The sequence below is a fragment of the Zeus faber genome (genome assembly GCF_960531495.2).
Source record: "Zeus faber genome assembly, chromosome: 9".
NCBI classification, from domain to species: Eukaryota; Metazoa; Chordata; class Actinopteri; order Zeiformes; family Zeidae; genus Zeus; species Zeus faber.
Window position 1 is genome coordinate 34162616 of NC_137197.1, and position 18706 is coordinate 34181321.

The following is an 18706-nucleotide window of genomic DNA, read 5'->3' on the forward strand; positions in this document are numbered from 1 at the left end:
TTCTACGCGCAAACACACCCCCTTTCCGATAGAATCGTAAATTGCCATTTAATGTCCCCCAGCGATCACCGATTCAGATTTTGTATGGTCGCCCAAGCCTACTAAAGAGTCAGCTTTAGTCTACGCAACATATTACTTGCAATGTTGTGCATATTTTCAGGTTCATAATAACTACATTTCTTTATGCATGTTGTCATATCACTCATCTGACAAATTTTTGCTCCCGTTAGTCATGGTTAAAAATATAATTTCATTAGTTCCAACCATTTGAGCTACAGATCATATGAAACAAGATTGCTTTCACTCTAGCAAATGACAAAGGAAGGATACCTTATGACTCGCCTACACCGAAAGACTTAAGCTAGTATTCTTTTGAGTCACAGACATTTTCGGTGATCGTAAAGTATACTTTCAAATGTTTCAGAGCCGGAGAGGAGGGCAGAGGGAGAGAGCATGGTCTTATTAAAAAAAAAATATATATATATATATATATATATATATATATACACAGTGGGGCAAAAAAGTATTTAGTCAGCCACCAATTGTGCAAGTTCTCCCACTTAAAAAGATGAGAGAGGCCTGTAATTTTCATCATAGGTACACTTTGACTATGAGAGACAGAATGGGGGGAAAGAATCCAGGAAATCACATTTTAGGAATTTTAATGAATTGATTGGTAAATTCCTCGGTAAAATAAGTATTTGGTCACCTACAAACAAGCAAGATTTCTGGCTTTCACAGACCTGTAACTTTTTCTTTAAGAGGCTCCTCTGTCCTCCACTCGTTACCTGTATTAATGGCACCTGTTTGAACTCGTTATCAGTATAAAAGACGCCTCAACAACCTCAAACAGTCACACTCCAAACTCCACTATGGCCAAGACCAAAGAGCTGTCAAAGGACACCAGAAACAAAATTGTAGACCTGCACCAGGCTGGGAAGACTGAATCTGCAATAGGTAAGCAGCTTGTTGTGAAGAAATCAACTGTGGGAGCAATTATTACAAAAATGGAAGACATACAAGACCACTGATAATCTCCCTCGATCTGGGACTCCAGGCAAGATCTCACCCCGTGGGGTCAAAATGATCAAAAGAACGGTGAACAAACATCCCAGAACAACACGGGGCGACCTAGTGAATGACCTGCAGAGAGCTGGGAGCAAAGTAACAAAGGCTACCATTAGTAATACACTACGCCGCCAGGGACTCAAATCCTGCAGTGTCAGATGTGTCCCCCTGCTTATGCCAGTACATGTCCAGGCCCGTCTGAAGTTTGCTAGAGAGCATTTGGATGATCCAGAAGAGGATTGGGAGAAAGTCATATGGTCAGATGAAACCAAAATATAAATTTTTGGTAAAAACTCAACTTGTCGTGTTTGGAGGAGAAAGAAAGCTGAGTTGCATCCAAAGAGCATCATGCCTACTGTGAAGCATGGGAGTGGAAACATCATGCTTTGGGGCTGTTTTTCTGCAAAGGGACCAGGACGACTGATCCGTGTAAAGGAAAGAATCGTGAGATTTTGAGTGAAAACCTCCTTCCATCAGCAAGGGCATTGAAGATGAAACGTGGCTGGGTCTTTCAGCATGACAATGATCCCAAACACACCGCCCGGGCAACGAAGGAGTGGCCTCGTAAGAAGCATTTTAAGGTCCTGGAGTGGCCTTACCAGTCTCCAGATCTCAACCCCATAGAAAATCTTTGGAGGGAGTTGAAAGTCTGTGTTGCCCAGCGACAGCCCCAAAACATCACTGCTCTAGAGGAGATCTGCATGGAGGAATCGGCCAAAATACCAGCAAAAGTGTGTGAAAACCTTGTTTAGACTTACAGAAAACGTTTGACCTCTGTCATTGCAAACAAAGGGTATATAACAAAGTATTGAGATTAACTTTTGTTATTGACCAAATACTTATTTTCCACCATAATTTGCAAATAAATTCTTTAAAAATCAGACTGCGATTTTCTGGATTTTTTTTCCTCATTTTGTCTCTCATAGTTGAGGTATACCTATGAGGAAAGTAACAGGCCTCTCTCATCTTTTTAAGTAGGAGAACTTGCACAATTGGTGGGTGACTTTTTTTTTTTTTTTTCCAAGCGGGGTGGGTTGTATGTGGTCAGTACAGAAAATGACACAGTTGTTATCATCAACCTTGAACCCCACAGCAAACCCAGATCCCAGACTACGCAGAGTTGATCGTCAAGTTCCTGGATGCACTGATCGAGAGCTACCTTCCTGCTGCTGAGGAAGAGCGGGGAGAGGAGCAGCTGCGCACACCCACCTCCCCCTACCCCCCAACCAGCCAGTGTCAGCTCAGCATCACAGCCAACCTCAACCTGTCCAACTCCATGACCTCTCTGGCCACCTCACAGCACTCACCAGGTATTGGGCCTTGTAATTAGACTATAAAAATCAAGACAGCACATGCCATCCGCTAATGTTAATGTCTGCCAGAAGTCTGAAAGTCAATTTTGTTTTGTAAAGTGCTTTTTGAAGTCGCCAGAAACTTTTTTTTAGAAAACTTAAACAAGGCTTCTTCTTTTTTTACGCTTGAAGTATAACCTAAAGCAGTGGCAGGTTATGTTGGCTACTGTTTCCTGGGTCAAAATGAAAGACAAAAGCTGGTGAACCTTGTGGAAGAAATTCTTCTGCATAATCGGTGAGGTTAATCTGCCCACTACAAGAAAACAAAACTGAGAATATAAAGATTATTTATCCTGCAGAATAAAGCGAGAGAGTCAGTACTGCTCCAAAGCAGCGCTTGGATCAGTCTAATCTTATTTCTGATCAAGAGGGCTTTATACAACAACAGAGGGTGTGTGCTTGGGTCAGAGGTCCCTTACAAGCCTGCGCCCCCCAACTGTTTCCTTGGGTGCTACCCCCAGACAGTGAAATTCACAGGTACTTGCAAACTTCTCCTGGCAGATGCAGATTGCACAACAATGCACCTCTAGGCTCCTCTGTTGAGTTTCTTCATCTCCATAGAAGGTAAACAGGGCCAAATGTGATCTGATTCTTTCATGTTAGAATTGACATTGTAGAAAGCAAAAACATTTCTCTTTACATAAACTCTGGGGGGTTCCTGGGGAAACAGAGACAAATGTTTTAAAAACCCCCTCAAGGAGGTAGAGGCCTTTGTCCTCAAAATAGTTGATCGTATGCATTTTTCTCAAGATTCAAGATTCAAGATTTTTTATTTGTCACATACATATACATACTTCCATACATATATGCAGTGAAATGTAATGCAACGCACCCGGTGATAGCACACAATATGTAAAAAATAAAATAAAATAAAAAGTAGAAAATTCCTTTCTAATAGACCGACTAACTGACTCCTAAAACCTAATACAGTAAGTGGAATACTTATATACAGATACAGATTATATACAGATATGTGCATTTAAAGTGGCATGTGAATTAAAGTGGCATGTGAATGTGAATAGAGGGAGTAGTGTTTGGGATAATACAGCACAGTATACAACAGTACGGCGCAGCAATACGGCATCACGAACAACCCTGAACAGTGATACAGTATGCGGTACAGTATGCTACATACAGTACAGTAGGTAGTGGAGCCTAGTGCATGGCTCAGTTAGGACCCCTGGTGAGGTCAGCGTTGACAGTTCTGATGGCTTGAGGGAAAAAACTCTGTCTCAGTCTCTCTGTTCTCGCTGTGTGACTGCGGAGGCGCTTGCCTGACCGCAGCAGCTGAAACAGTCCGTTGTTGGGGTGATGAGGATCCTTCATGATCCTACGGGCTCTGCTACTACACCTCCTGGTGTATAACTCCTGCAGGGAGGGGAGGGTAGTTCCAGTGGTACGTTCAGCTGAACGCACCACCCTCTGCAGGGCCCGCCTGTCCTGGGCAGTACAGTTCCCAAACCAGGCAGTGATGTTGCCTGTCAGGATGCTCTCCACTGCTCCAGAGTAGAAGGACTTGAGGATCCTCACCGAGACCTGGAATTTCCTCAGCTGCCTGAGGTGGTAGAGACGCTGCCTCGCCTTTCTCACCAGAGTGTCTGTGTGAACAGTCCATGTTAAGTCCTCTGTGATGTGGACTCCCAGATATCTGAAGCTGCTCACCCTATCGACAGAAGTCCCATTAATCCACAAGGGCGCGTGCGTCCTCGATTGTGATCCACGCCTAAAGTCCACAATCAGCTCCTTGGTTTTGCTGACGTTCAGGCTGTTGTCCTGGCACCAGAGTGACAGGTCAGCCACCTCCTCGCGGTAGGCCTTCTCATCGCTGTCGGTGATCAGGCCCACGACCACGGTGTCGTCAGCAAACTTGATGATGGTGTTGGAGCTGGACCTGGCCACACAGTCATGTGTGTACAGGGAGTACGGTAGGGGGCTGAGGACGCAGCCCTGGGGGGATCCTGTGTTCAGGGTGAGGGAGCTTGACATGTACTTCCCCACCTTGACCACCTGGGGGCGGCCTGTGAGGAAGTCCAGGATCCAGGTGCACAGCGGACCATTCAATCCTAGCTCCATCAGCTTGACAGCCAGTCTGGTGGGGACTATGGTGTTGAAAGCTGAACTATAATCAATAAACAGCATTCTCACATAGGCCCCCTTCTGGCCATCCAGGTGCGTGAGCGTGGTGTGCAGTACCTGGGAGACCGCGTCATCCGTGGATCTGTTCTGCCGGTGCTCTCACAACCTTTTGCGGCCAGTGACATTAACAGCTGCTTGCTCCAAGGCCATTTCTGAGCTTGTCTTAACCATATTCATATTTTATGTTTTGCTTGGAATTGTGTTAATTTCGACTGTTCTATTTGTTGGTTGTTGCATCAGATTCTGTGCTTCATTTTATTTAAAGTATTTTTTTCCGTACATGACTCCATCTCAGAATTTTTATAGATGGCAGTTAACAGGTTTATATGGTTCACAGCATTCTCTAGTGCACATGTGGAGGCCTGTGGGCCAAATGTACTTATTGCCTAATTGTAATTTATATTGCAGATTAATTCTGGCTGCAACTTCATCTTTGATTGCCACTCGTACTAATCCAGAGTTGTCAACTTGTCAACATCCATTACATTCCTCTCCTCAACACACGTTAACAGGCAAACTGTTTACTGTGAGGTGAAATAGCAATAAGATACAATTTAAAGTCGGTCAGCAGATTAAATACTTCTCTAGTGTGTTAAACCGCCAACATCTGAGTCAAAATTTTTTGCTTGATTAAAATACAACAATCGGTGGAACCATCGGCTTTATTTGTATTCTCTCTTCTTCTTTCGGCTGCTCCCGTTAGGGGTCACCACAGCGGATCATCTGTCTCCAATACCTTCTGTTCTGCGCATCTTCCTCCCTTAGACCAACCGCCTGCATGTCCTCCCTCACCACATCCATAAACCTTCTCTTTGGCCTTCCTCTTTTCCTCTTGCCTGGCAGCTCCATCCTCAGCATCCTTCTCCCAATGTAACTCTCATCTCTCCTACACACATGTCCAAACAATCTCAATCTCGCCTCTCTCTTTTCCACCAAACTGCCCAACCTGAGCTGTCACTCTAATGTAATCATTCTTAATCCTGTCCATCCTTGTCACTCCCAATGAAAATCTCAACATCCTCTACTCTGCCACCTCCAGTCCAGCCCCCTGCCTTTTTGTCAGTGCCACCGCCTCTAAACTGTACAACATAGCTGGTCTCACTACCATCCTGTAGAACTTCCCCTTCACTCTTGCTGAAACCCTTCTGTCACAGATTACTCTTCTCCACCCTGCCTGTACTCTCTTCTTCACTTCTCTCCCGCAGTTTCAGCTGCTTTGGATGGTCGACCCCAAGTACTTGAACTCATCTGCCTTTTCCACCTCCACTCCTTGCATTCTCAGCTTTTTGCCGCCCTCCCTCCCATTCAGGCACATGTATTCTGTCTTACTCCTGCGGACTTTCATTCCTCTTCTCTCTAATGCATGCCTCCACTTCTCCAGGCTCTCCTCAACCTGCTCTCTATCCTCGTTACAAATCACAATGTCGTCCGTGAACATCATAGTCCACAGAGACTCCTGCCTGTCAGCTTTATTTGTATTAAAATAAATAAGTAAATAAATGAATAAAAAGCTTGTTTGTTTCGGTGTGAACAGTATTGTCAATGAGCTATGTGGGGGTATATAATTTCAATGTGTTTGGATATGAAATGTGTGTGTTTTACACCCCAGCTAGGTAGGGCCCCATCTATTCACCCACTGAACTTCCACCTTCATATATATATTTTGAAGCACATTTGTAACCGGCTCTGACTATCTTGTTAAAAAAAAAATCAAAACTTTCATTTTGTTTATTTGTTGCTTTCATGTTGCACATACATACACACACTGGACGAGATCACAGGCCTAGTCATTACTTTGTGTCGACCCGCTGACAACCTGTCATATATTGGTGAGCTGTTTTTTCATCCCTTTTTAAAGGGGAACCTAACTTGTGTGTCTCTCCTTCAACCTGCTGGACATTTTCCAGGTGTGGACAAGGAGAACGTCCAGCTGTCACCCAGCTCAGCGCTGTCAGGCGGAGTGAGGACTCGCCACGGCTCGGCCTCCCAGGTGCAGAAGCAACGCAGTGCCGGCAGTTTCAAGAGACCCAGCATCAAGAAGATTGTCTGATCCAGAGACCGACAGAATTGGAGAACAAGGCCCTGCCTGGCCCAGTCGGCCAGACCTCATGCTGCACTTCCTCTCTTTTTACTTTTTCTTTTATATTTTTGTGGTGGTGTTTTTGTTGTGGTCTTCTTGGCAGGATAACACAAGTTTTGTTTTTTGTTTTTCTCCTGTGCGTTTGTTTCCCATGCAGAGCATTAAAAGACAGCAGCTACTCTAGAGGGCAAACTGAAATCTTGTTATTATTGAGAAAATAATTTTTTCTTTTCCCCCCGATTTTTAGCTTTCAGGCGGACTACGGACAACAATGTTTGAAGACATTGTTTGATCTTTTTTTTGTTTTATTTTTTACTTTACTAAAGATAGTATTGGGGAGGTCAGAGATTCTAGCTGCTCTTAAAGCAGTTTCAGTCGGAGCTGGTTCATCTCGTGTCCATGCCATGCGGATCCTATATGTGAAACGTAGACTGGTCCCGCCTGAACCCTGTGATGGGGTTTTTACGAGGCCATTTCCTTACGGTGGACCGTTTTGGATCTGAAACATTTTTTTCAAGGCCACGCGGAAATACAATGATGACTAGTGTATGTGATCGATGTGGGTAGAGAACAACAACAAGGTTTCATTTTCTTATTGGACCAGGACATCCTTCTTTTGAAAGCAGTTTACATGTGTAATTCGAGGAATGGTGACCTTTTAAAATATATATATATATAAAAAAAAATTATTATTTTTTCTTTGCTGAAGCTCTGCCTTGCTCCATGGATATATGCCACCTTGTTCCCTTGACTCGGCTTTCATTTGCACCCATAAACGCTCCCCAAGCGCGGGCCATCCCGGTGTTCTAGAACTGCAACTGGATTGGATGGCGTTCTGTCCAAGTGTCCATTCTTTGATTCTCCCCCAGTTTATGTATATATTATACATAAAAAAAGGATGTTTAACTAGTTCTTAGTGATACTTTAGATGTTGACGTTTTATCCATGGTGTGCCTTTCGTCAGGGTTTTTTCAACATGTATAGTTTGTAAAAAAATATATATAAATAAAAAAAATCCAATCCAAACCTCACTGGGAAAGGTACAGGCACTAATTACGGAGGGTGAGAGGTCCACTTAACCACGCTGCGAAAAAAACGTCGCCATAAATGGTAACAAATGATCGTCAAATATACAATCATCCATATACCCGGTTGCCTGAGGGTTTATCCTGTACAGATAGATAGTACTACAAAAAAGAAAGTTTTATTCTTTTGAAAACAGTTTCCAAAAAAAATTTTTTTTTTTTCCTTTTTTGCAACATTTTCAGTGTGTGGACATAAAATGGCATAACACTAGGGAAGGGCACTTGTACATAGCAAAAAGCATTTTACATATATATATATATGTGTGTGTGTGTGTGTGTGTGATTTTTTTTGAAAGGGGAGATGTCTTCCCTTTCTGTTTTTAATTGTTTTCCATCTTAATTGTTTACAAAGCGTGACAAGGAAAATTGTGTAACACGCAGTAATCCTCAACACTTCAAGTCTTTGGTCAATCACCAGTTTTAGTTTGTGCTGCCATTTTTTTAATTCACTTTTTTTCATTTTTTCCAATTATTTTTTTTCCTTTTTTTTTTTTACTTTTTGCAGAAACTGGGAAAATCAGTCGAGTTAGATTCTGTGCCATTATGGTGCCAAATCTGTTGCGTCAAATTGCAGCTGCTGTCACATGGGATTGATTTCTACCCTTAAAAGTGTGTCAGAAGAGTAGAGAGAGAGAGGCGTGGACAGTGAATATGTGCATCTTCACATCACCTCAAGAAGCTTAAAAGTACTATTGACACGTGTGATGCTGGGATGTGACTTATGACGTTTGATATCTGGTGTCTTTTTGATGAGGTTATCAGATCGAGTGCTATTGATTTCATCCACAGGCCCCGTTTTCCCTCAAATCCCAATAATGTGCGAGGAGGTAGATACCCATGTGGCATGTTCCATCTTGAACATGCCACCAAAGACCAGAGATAGAACTGTACAGTTATATTGCAAAACAGTCTTTCAAGTTGACCTTACAATGAACAGGATGTGTTGGATCAATTCCTTTAATGATGCCTTTTGAGAACGCGACTGATATAGACCTCCGTAGACATCGTGTCATCACTCTTTTCCAGTCTAAACCCCAGTACCGACGTAACGTTAAAGCTGTAGTTTTATTTTTAGAAGACTGCGACAGTTTGGACATGGTCCTTGAAATCAGCAATTTCATCATTATTATGATTGGATATTTCTGTCTTGTATCAGAACGCCGTGCATCCCCTGGCGATTGCGGCTGACAATTGCCACCGAACATTAAATTTCCTTTGGCTGTATTTAAATCCCCACAGTGTTCTCATAAAGATACTTACAAACAAAACAACACACTTAACTAACATTTAGTTAGTTAGTTAGCCAACTTTTTTTTTAATCTTGTACCATGAGCTTTAGAAAAGTAACCAATGGGAAGCATTTTATTTCCCTCAAGTATAAAGTCCATTCAGCCAACAAACCCAAGCGATCACAGAAATGGTTTGGCTGAAAGGGAACGAAGGCATTTTAAATGAAGTTGGCCGACATAAACTGTATTAGAGGTGTTTTTATACTCGTCCTTAGATCCTCCGCAAAACTATTAAAAGGGAAGAATTAAAACAACCTTGTTGACTTGTAGAGGAGGGATTTAAAGGAATGAAAACATACGCATCGCAGTAACCCACTTACAGTCAAGACATTGTCAGGCTGTTAGGCCAAGGCTTTGGCACTACGCTGATTGCATTAAGAAAACGACTGAAACCGTTGTCTATTTTGATTGCTCCTGACACCAACGTTCATGTCCATTACTCGTCTTTGTAGAAGTCGATCCTGGACACCTACGCTGTCTCGACATTGATGACTGAAGCGTGGCCATTTTGTGCAGCTTCTCTGGCAATTCAATCAAAATCCTCAAACAAATACGTGAGATATAGGAGTCAAGTTGAGTGCTACCTCAAACATACATGTTGAACGATTGTAGAATTGAACGCATACCAATTTTTCGTTTCTTATATTGGGTTATTTTGTGTCAAACGCACTGCCAATTTTTTTTTTTTTTTTTTTCTGGGGACCGACTTTTCCTCTTTGTAGCTTTCTTTCGAGTGTGGAAGTGCATTCCTAAATGACGTCGGATGAGTTTTCCCCACTTTTTGGTGTGCGCTGTATTTTGCTGTCGTTCACCACAATTTATTTGTACAGTAGTCTTGATTACGCCTGTGGGGGAGGCTTATTACATTCAAATCCTAAAGAAGGAAAAGAAAAAAAGTCTTCAAATGTATATGTTGCACCTATTTCTTTATTGGACATCGAAAAAAGTGACATTTGTCTTTCAACCTTAAAGAGTGTTGCCTGTGTAGAAACACCTTAGTAGAAACTTGGTTTCTTAGAGCAGTGGTGATCTGTACAAAGTTCATTAAAATAAATTGCTGAATTTGTTACAGAATTGTTAAAATGAATGATTTGGTTGAATCCAGTGTTAACTTTGGTGGCCGTTTTTTTTTTTTTGTTTTTGTTTTTCTTCTATCTGGTTCACACCATATGGAATTGAATATTTGCCAGTTTTTGGGAGAGTATACCTTGGCATCATATCTCTTTATATCTAAAAATGGATCTGAGAAACAAACTCCGCCCCTTCAAGCTCCGCCCCTGTTAGGAACTTCTGAAAACAACTCTGCAACAATTCCATGAGATCACCAAAGTTTCCAAGATTTCGTTTTTTCTTTCATGTCATGGGAATATCAAGGATTCAGATTATGATCCCTAACCTCTTAATCAAGTGGTTGACTTGCACTAACTAAGTACACATGGTCCATGAGTTTGTAAAGGTGAAAAGAAAAATCCAATGTGGCACGTTTTATTTGATGTTATGCAAAATCTAATGTCTCTTATAGTATTGGTCAACTTTTTTTGTTTGTTCTTAAAATGCAGTTTGTGTGACAATTGTAAATATTTTGTGTACAATTTGAGATGGTATATTTACTACGCTGTACATACATGTGATAATGTATCATTTTTTTGTTTTTGTAAAGCAGTTAGTTTCTGTCTAATATACAAATCAAACTATTCCACTGTAAGTAATAAAATGTTTTGCTCTCCACTTGCACTCCACTCTTTGAAGACTGAATACAGAAGAGAGCCTGGAATGTCAGCTGTTTCCTTTTGAGCTCATCGACCCCAGTATCATTTGTGTCAAATATAAAATGTGAGGTAGCAAGTCTTTTTTTTTTTTTTGCTTTTCTCTTTCAGAAATTGTTGAAAAAATGTTTCTTAAAGTCTTTGTCTAGGTAGCACTAGCTTGGATGGTCTGTTTTGGCTGTGTATCCAGTGAGTAAGTAACTGAGGATTTACCAATCTAAAACTGGTTAGTTTGGTATATGTTTTTATTTTTTTATTTTTTTTAACAATTAAAAAAAAAAAAAAATTACATTTTAAAAGGTACACAATCCTTTTATCACACTTGTCATACCTGATTTGCAATGCAATTTAATCATGAAGACAAGGGGGAAAACATCCATTGTTAATATTACTGGATGAATTGAAAAAAGAAATAAGCATAAGTATAATGTCTATTAAAGGTCCCATAGCTCTTGCTTCAAGTTTTTGCCAAATGCTTGATCGAGTGTGCTCTCTGACAAGGTCCTCTCAGAAAAGGTCACCATATGAAACAAACATGTCAGATCAGGGACAACATAAGCTGCATTCATAATGGCGCAATATTTTTAGTCCTGTTGAACTTAATAATTGGAAAATATAATAAAAAGCAATGTGTTAAATAGACTAGAATAGAATTCTATAAAATTACCAAAAATCTGTTAGATACTGTATGGGACCTGTAAATCTGCACCCATTGGCTCCCACACAAAATAATAACACTTGTCCTCCGAAACGCTTTACCCATTTTTTTTTTTTACTTCCATCTTCATTATATCACATTATGTCATTTAGCAGACGCTTTTGTCCAAAGTGGCTTGCAATAATTTGGCGGTAGTGGTCAAACCAACGGTATATCAGAGACATAGCCAGGTAAACATTTTCTGTGAATTAGTACAGTTGGAGATTGTTTATTTAATTATTTTAAGTCATGGGGGATAAAGATCCTTATTGATAGAGAAGAGTAAAATGGGATATTGATCCTTATGAGATAGGTCAGTGCAAGTAGGGTCCAGGTGTAGCCTGAAGCGATGGGTCTTCAGTCTGCGAAGAAAGATGGGACGCAATTCAGCCGTTCTGAAAGAAGGGGGAAGCTTGCTCCACCTTTGGTGCTAGGGATGAGAAGAGTCGTGACTGGGATAAGACACTTCTAAGGGGAATGGGGGAGCTAGGGTGCCTGCCATGGTGGAGGACTGAGCGAACAAGTTAGACTTCGTAACGTGATTGTAGGTGTGGAGGGCAATTAGGGTTGGAATTCACCCCTTAGACTAGACAACTTTAGCCCCGATCTGGCTGTCACAGATACATTTTTTTAGCGACAGAAAGCCCTCATTGGAGACTCCCCACACTTAAACATTTGATTCTATCGCCGCAAGTTTGTGTAATGTGAGAAATGTTAGGATGAGCTGAGACCTAATTAGAATATGTGAAAACTAGGGGGAGGAGGTGTGATATAGAACTGCATATGGATGCGTGGCATGCTTATCAAAATAAAGGAATACTTGGTCATTTTTTTGCACTTCACTATGACTTATAATTTACTCAGAATTTATCCATGATGTTGCTCACTTTTGGCAAAGTCAAGCGAGAGGAAAGCCAAGTCTTGCATGTGTTTTGCCACTGTCTCACCCTGCTCTCGTCACTCTACATGTTACTTCCACTACATAGACAAGATTTTTAAAGCGCTAACCCACTGCAAGAAATAATATGTATTGATGGAATGGTAATGATTGGGGGGGGTCTGAGAAAGTGTCCCCATTCGGTGCTGTTTTTTTGCAAATTCACAAAGAATGCGTTGCGGTGGCTAATAGCACCATGAATTGCGCATCAATTGCGCTCCCTATCTGTGCCGTCTGAGCATCCGATTCACAAAAGATATTGCGCTAATGGTATGACAGCGTAAACGCGCCCAGAAAGTTTTGCTGCTGAGTGCAATTTGCCTTGTTTTGCATCTGGCAATTATCCATGTGGCAAAGTAAATAATCTGTGCGAGGAGGTGAGGATATCAATGGCTCCATGGAGCCTGACATGTGACACACACACACACACACACACACACACACACATATATATATATATATATATATATATATATATATATATATATATATATATATATATATATTTATTTTTTTTATTTTATTTTATTTTTTTAATTAGGAGAATGAGTAAAATAAATACATCTCAAATAATTTAAAACACACTGCTTTTATTTGTTTCATTTAGAGAAATGGGCACACGCAGCGGAGCATAAATTTGTCATGGTGACATGAATTAGACCTCATTTAAATACGCACAAATAGCACCAGTGCACCGAAATGTTAGTTGCATAGCACAGTTAGGGGTGCATTTCACCATTTTGGGTGGTTTGTGAATTACACGGTTGCTTTTTGTGTTATTTGCGCAGGTTTAGCAGCCACAAAAGCAGCACAATCCTTTTGTGAATTCGCCCCACTATTTTTTTTTATTAGCAAGGCACGGGGACGCACATCGAAGCGCAGATCGTATACGCCCGATTGCTGGTGTGCCAGCCGCAGGTGCCCCATCGCTGGTACACTGATGGGATGGGCCCCTAGCGGCCACTGGGCCCTGGTGCCGGTTGCACCGTCGGAACTTACGCCACTGCTTGGCGTAGATGACGTACCAGCACCGTGGAGCGCAGCCCACAGTGGGCAGAGAGCTGAGAGAGGATGTGAGTGCTACCGTTCGACCTCGTCTGGCACAGAGCTCCACGCCCGCTTGTATGGTAACGCCGCAAAAAGATAGTTGCCTTTTTTGCCTTATTTTGGGCAAAAACTTCAACGCGCGTCACATCATGCTGTACAATGGGAAAACATTAGCGTCTCTATCCGGGTGTCTGTTTCAATCACGATCCCAGCTGGAGCCGATAAATACCCCTGACCTCTGCAGTCATTTGTCCTGGGAATGAATTCCGGTTGTAACCTTTCCCACTAAAGACAAAAGCCAGATGTTTGCGGGTGTTGGTGGGGTTTTTGTGCGGTGGGAAAGGGGTATAAATGAATCAATGGAAAAAGTCACGGCATTTTTTCAAGCCATACTTCATGGTCTGAAAATATAATATCAAAATGTACTACTTATAATGGGTGTCTTGGTTGTTATTTTGACAATTATTGTTCAATGAAAATATATTATGGCTGTATGTATTATCTTATTCTGGTTGCCAATATTTCTGTATTTTACTGTAAGCATAAGAGGGACTTTATTCTGTATGACGCACCCTTCACTCTGACATAAGAAAACATTTGTTGTAAACAAGGCCACGATTGTTCCGTCTCCATCAATTGAAGCAGCTGCAGGTGGGCCAGCATCACTGCTGGAGGAGGCCGTAGCGGAAGTCGTCACTCCCCAATACGCTGCTCTAGTTGCGGCTCTCGCGACATGCACGTGCTTGTTCAGTAGCAATACCGCAAAAACGAAACTTAACATGGGCAGGGTTGCCTTGTCTCCAGGACAAATCCAGCCACCCTTGGACAAAAAACCCCCAAAACAATCCATTTCAATACTTAAAAAGTATCCCAATTCTGCGGGAAAACCACGGACCTGGCAACTCTGAACATGGGCTTGAGAGTGTTTGTTTACACTGAGCTTGCTGACTGGATATGACCCTTGATTCACTAACATGAACCTGGTGATAACTAGCTTTTACTAACATCATTGGCTCCAAGTTTTCCTCAGATTTTATTTTGTAGGGAATAACAAAGATGTTCAGGGGAAATGTGTGGAAGTAAAAGTATACTTTTTGGGGGCGAAAAGTAGCTAAGTAAAAGTTGACAGAAATATAACAACTCAAGTACAGTATTCCCAAAAAATACTTTAAGGTGCAGAATGTAGTATTTACAGAACAGTCTTGGCAGAAATGGAATATAATATTCATAAAACCCATCACTGTCTCTAGAGAGGGACTTTTAAATGTTAAACTACATAGCTTAGAAAAATTAAGTGTTTGGCAATCTGGTAATAGATTTTGGGTCAGAGATGGTTGCATTGTAAATCATGGGAATACCAGAATCAGGTCTCTCAGTTTGTGTTGTAGGATTTGAACTTATGATTGATAGATAGTTGATAGATAGATAGATGGAAAGATAGATAGATAGATAGATAGATAGATAGATAGATAGATAGATAGATAGATACTTTATTCATCTCTGAAGAAGCATCTCACATCAAAAAACAAACCAACACTAGAATAAAAATAGAAAAACAAAAAGGGTCAATATCTGGTGAAAAGTGAAATATGCAATTAACCTCACAGTTAACTGTACATAATAAAATATGGCAGAATCATGGAAAATAAACCTGATATGTCCCATATTGTAGATGAGTATCCAAATCTTTCATATTGTCCTTTCCTCATGTTCCATTCCTGCATCATTAGATATGCTTATGGGAACACAAACAACAAAGTGAATATATGGGAGAGCACTGGCTACGTGACGACGTCTGGAGAAGTGGAGAATTGGAAACAACCCCAAATACCTACTTGGTTTTCATCTGCAAAGCTTCATCTGGAAAGCTGTGGCAGTCAAAGCTTTCAAGCTGGTCATCTTGGCTATACATCAACAGGAACAGCGCATGGGTTCAAGGATTTTAGGCCCAGACCACCTTGACTCGGAACAAACCTGCAAACCTTCCTCCGATGAAGTATTATTTTTTTGTAATTCAGTAAATCAAACATAAATGGTGACCGAAAGTCCTACATATTAAGCATTTAACTTGCCACCTATAATTAAGCCATGAATAAATTACCCAAATCAGACAGACAATAACGTTGGTTGTCCATAACTGATCAGCTAATGCGGTCCTCTTATTAAAACTATTGAAAAGAAGTCTACTTTAGTCTTGTATAATTTTGTATGCTTCAGAATTTTTTTTCCTCCAAAGATATTACTTTCTAAATAGTTAAATTAATAAAATAATATATAATAATAAAAATAAATAAATAAATATAAATAATAATAATTATATATATATATATACACACACACAGACACACCACCTTCACCACATGTAAAATTGCCGACGGTTCTCGCGAGATTCTATTTGACTTAACCGACCATAATCCCCAATGATATATTATGAATGACATATCTACGGTTCCCGTTCGTAACGGCGGGGTGACTTTGTTCAGAACGTTTGAGTGGCCGGTAACACCTTAGGGTCTTTACACCTGGCACGGATCGGGACGAGGGAGGGGCGGACGCGGTGGCGGTTAATGATGTCATCGCGAGATTTGATCAGCTGTTGAGTCTGTTTTTAGAGCGTGGTCGGCCAACACGTGGGGAGCAGAGGTTTTAGATGTAGAGTCGCTGGGATTTACTCAGGACGGCATAAGTCACATCACATCACCGCACCCTGGCGGCGCCAAGGACGCTCATATTCTGTAAGTAGCGCGGGGTGTTGCAGGAGGAAAGGCCGAAGTTGGCAGTGGAGCGAATTACGACCCAGAGTGCTGAAGCAATGCCGCCGAGAGGTCAGCGTTGGTTCAACGACACGGTTCTGTAACCGCTCTTCATCGTAAGGCGCGGTGGCTAGTATTATATATTATAATACATTCACCGCGTCTCGATGAATCGACTTCATACCGGTGTTAGACCGCAGTCATTCTTGTGTCATTGAGCTATTTAGTTAGCCGGCTCCCATGGCTTTCACGGAAAAAGCGAACCTGCTGGTCGAGCTTCTCCCGTGAGAACTGCTGCTATTATGTTGTAGTGCAATGGGGGGGTAGACATTTACGCCACTTCCACGTAGCCCACTTAGTTATCGATATTGTGCTGTGAGATGGATTGTGTGAAGTGACCGGATAATCAGTCCATGTCGCCCCCCGTTAACGCCGGGCTAACAAGCTATTCGAGCTGTCAAGGTTTGAAGGCCCAAGTTGTTGTGCAGATAAGAGTTTAAAGAAACTCCTGGGTTCTGTGGAATTTGTGACAAAGTTGGGCTTCGGTGCACGTTTTCCCTTTCACCAGCCTCACGGAGCTGAGTCGTTAATCAATAGTTTGTTCGCGAATTGAATAAGAGACATAGCTAGCCGCTTGGAACGAGAGGCTTACGGCGCTAGCTAGCCTGCTGCCAGCGTCTCTGAGAATGAAACATTAAAGGGATTGTGACGAACGACAAACCGACCGACTCTCCGTCGCCTGTGAACATTTCCACCAAGTTTCCCGTAGATCCGTTATTGTCCCGATCCACACCAGGCATCGCAGCGGTTAGATGGGCTAACTGCGGCCTACCATGCTGTGGCTAGCAGTGGTGTAGGTCAAAGCAGCACGTTTCATAAACCCTTCCGGACCCTGTTTATTTTTTGCTTGTTGGGCTACGCACACACGGGTTTACGCCAATAACCGTGTCATCTCAGAAATTATTTTCCAGGCATAGTGTGGATATCCGTAGTTGCAAGCTCACAGAAACCAGTTTGCACGTCCAGGAGAAAGTTTCACACACCTTCCCGAAGTGCAATTGAAACAACAGTACTACGTCATTAAAAGGTAATTGATATGATTTGTTTGCGTTTGTCTTCGTCCGGTCGCTACTGTGATTAGCATTTGGACGAGCGACGCCGTGTAACTTGAATAGACTGGGGAGAGACTGACCTCCAAGTCCGTGCTGGTGCGTTTGCCAAACCGAGCGGAGCAGGACTTTGACCCAATGCGTTGCGTCGCTTGGCGTTGTACAGTCGATTTACGCAAAACTCAAGGTCGTGCCAACTCCAACGCCTGCAATGAGGCGATGAGCCCCCGGACTGCATTAAGGCCGGTGGAGGAGGGAGTTAACTTTGTGGGGGCGCCCCGAGTACTGTTCTAACCTTGCTGAAGGTGAAATATAATGGGCCATATCCGCAGCTACACGATGGGGACGTGAGAAACATTTACAACTAGATATTTTATATATTACAACTCGATACAACTAGATTTTCTAGATATTCTATTTACATGTTGGTCCTGCTCCCAAAAGGCCCAGTTAAACCAACAAGAAGGCAATGGGACCATTCAGTCTTTCTTGTGGTGGAAAATGGGATGGAAACATTTGTTACCCCGTGCCCATAGATTGGAATTTTGCGCGATCGCCCAAGCCTAAAGTGAATAACATTGCTCATCCCATCGAATAGCACCTTTCAAGGGGCGGGATATTTGGCAGCAAGTGAACAGTCAGTTCTTGCAGTTGATGTGTTTGAAGCAAGAAAAATGGGCAAGCATAACGATCTGAGTGACTTTGACAAGGTCCAAATTGTGATGGCTATGGATGGCCAGAGCATCTCCAAAACGGCAGGTTCCTGGGCAGCATTTCCGTTATCAGGTAATTGCTGGTTTTTGACCAGGAAAATTTGTTGAAGTCCGACATATTTAAATCTCTCGGGTCATAATGTCTGGTGAAAATAATTCCCTCCAAGTACAATTTGAATTAGTGCTTGGCGATAAAACAATAACTATTTATCACCATATTATTTTTGTCTTTATCAAAATAAAATAGACTATCATTTCGATACAAAATTCCGCAGATCTGTTTATTTCCGCGCTCAACAAGTTGCAACGGAAAGCTAATCAGTTTGGACGATCTAAAGCTGACCTCTCACCTCTGACAATCACGTTTTTCAATATAGAAATAAGCCACGCCCCCTCCCTCGGGGACAGGTTGCGCTTGTTAAACACAGACGCACACAGAGCCGAGACAGAGCCGTAGTGTCTCGAACTCTGAGGATAAGCAGATAAATGTGTCGTTGGGACAAATACATCCATAGTTTGGCTTTTTTTTTTTTTTTTTTTTTTTTTTTTTGGATATTAAGGTTCTGATCCAAAGCAGACGGTAAATATCAATTGTTTAAAGTATGTAGACGGGACGTCCTGACGAAGACGGACCACAAACCACAAACACCACAAACTTTTATTTATTTTGACTG

At 41.8% G+C, this 18706-nt stretch overlaps 2 protein-coding genes across 9 annotated transcripts in view; both read left to right on the forward strand.

The window, feature by feature from the left end:
- Positions 1-6792, forward strand: part of nf1a (neurofibromin 1a) — a 134001-nt gene extending 127209 nt beyond the window's left edge. For 4 of the 5 annotated variants that reach the window (XM_080006493.1, XM_080006495.1, XM_080006492.1 and 1 more), the window contains exons 56-57: positions 2162-2378; positions 6464-6792. In XM_080006493.1, the coding sequence (XP_079862619.1) occupies positions 2162-2378; positions 6464-6606 (360 nt within the window). In that variant the 3' untranslated portion in view covers positions 6607-6792. Of the gene's footprint in view, positions 1-2161; positions 2379-6415 lie in introns of all 5 variants that reach the window. The other variant, XM_080006494.1, reaches the window with a different exon arrangement.
- A 9269-nt stretch (positions 6793-16061) lies between these two features.
- akap1b (A kinase (PRKA) anchor protein 1b) overlaps positions 16062-18706 on the forward strand; it is a 36940-nt gene continuing 34295 nt past the window's right edge. For 2 of the 4 annotated variants that reach the window (XM_080006248.1, XM_080006251.1), the window contains exon 1: positions 16062-16192. The gene's annotated coding sequence lies outside the window, so the exon portion shown is untranslated. Of the gene's footprint in view, positions 16193-16271; positions 16283-17261; positions 17298-18706 lie in introns of those variants that run through there. The other 2 variants (XM_080006249.1, XM_080006250.1) reach the window with 2 other exon arrangements.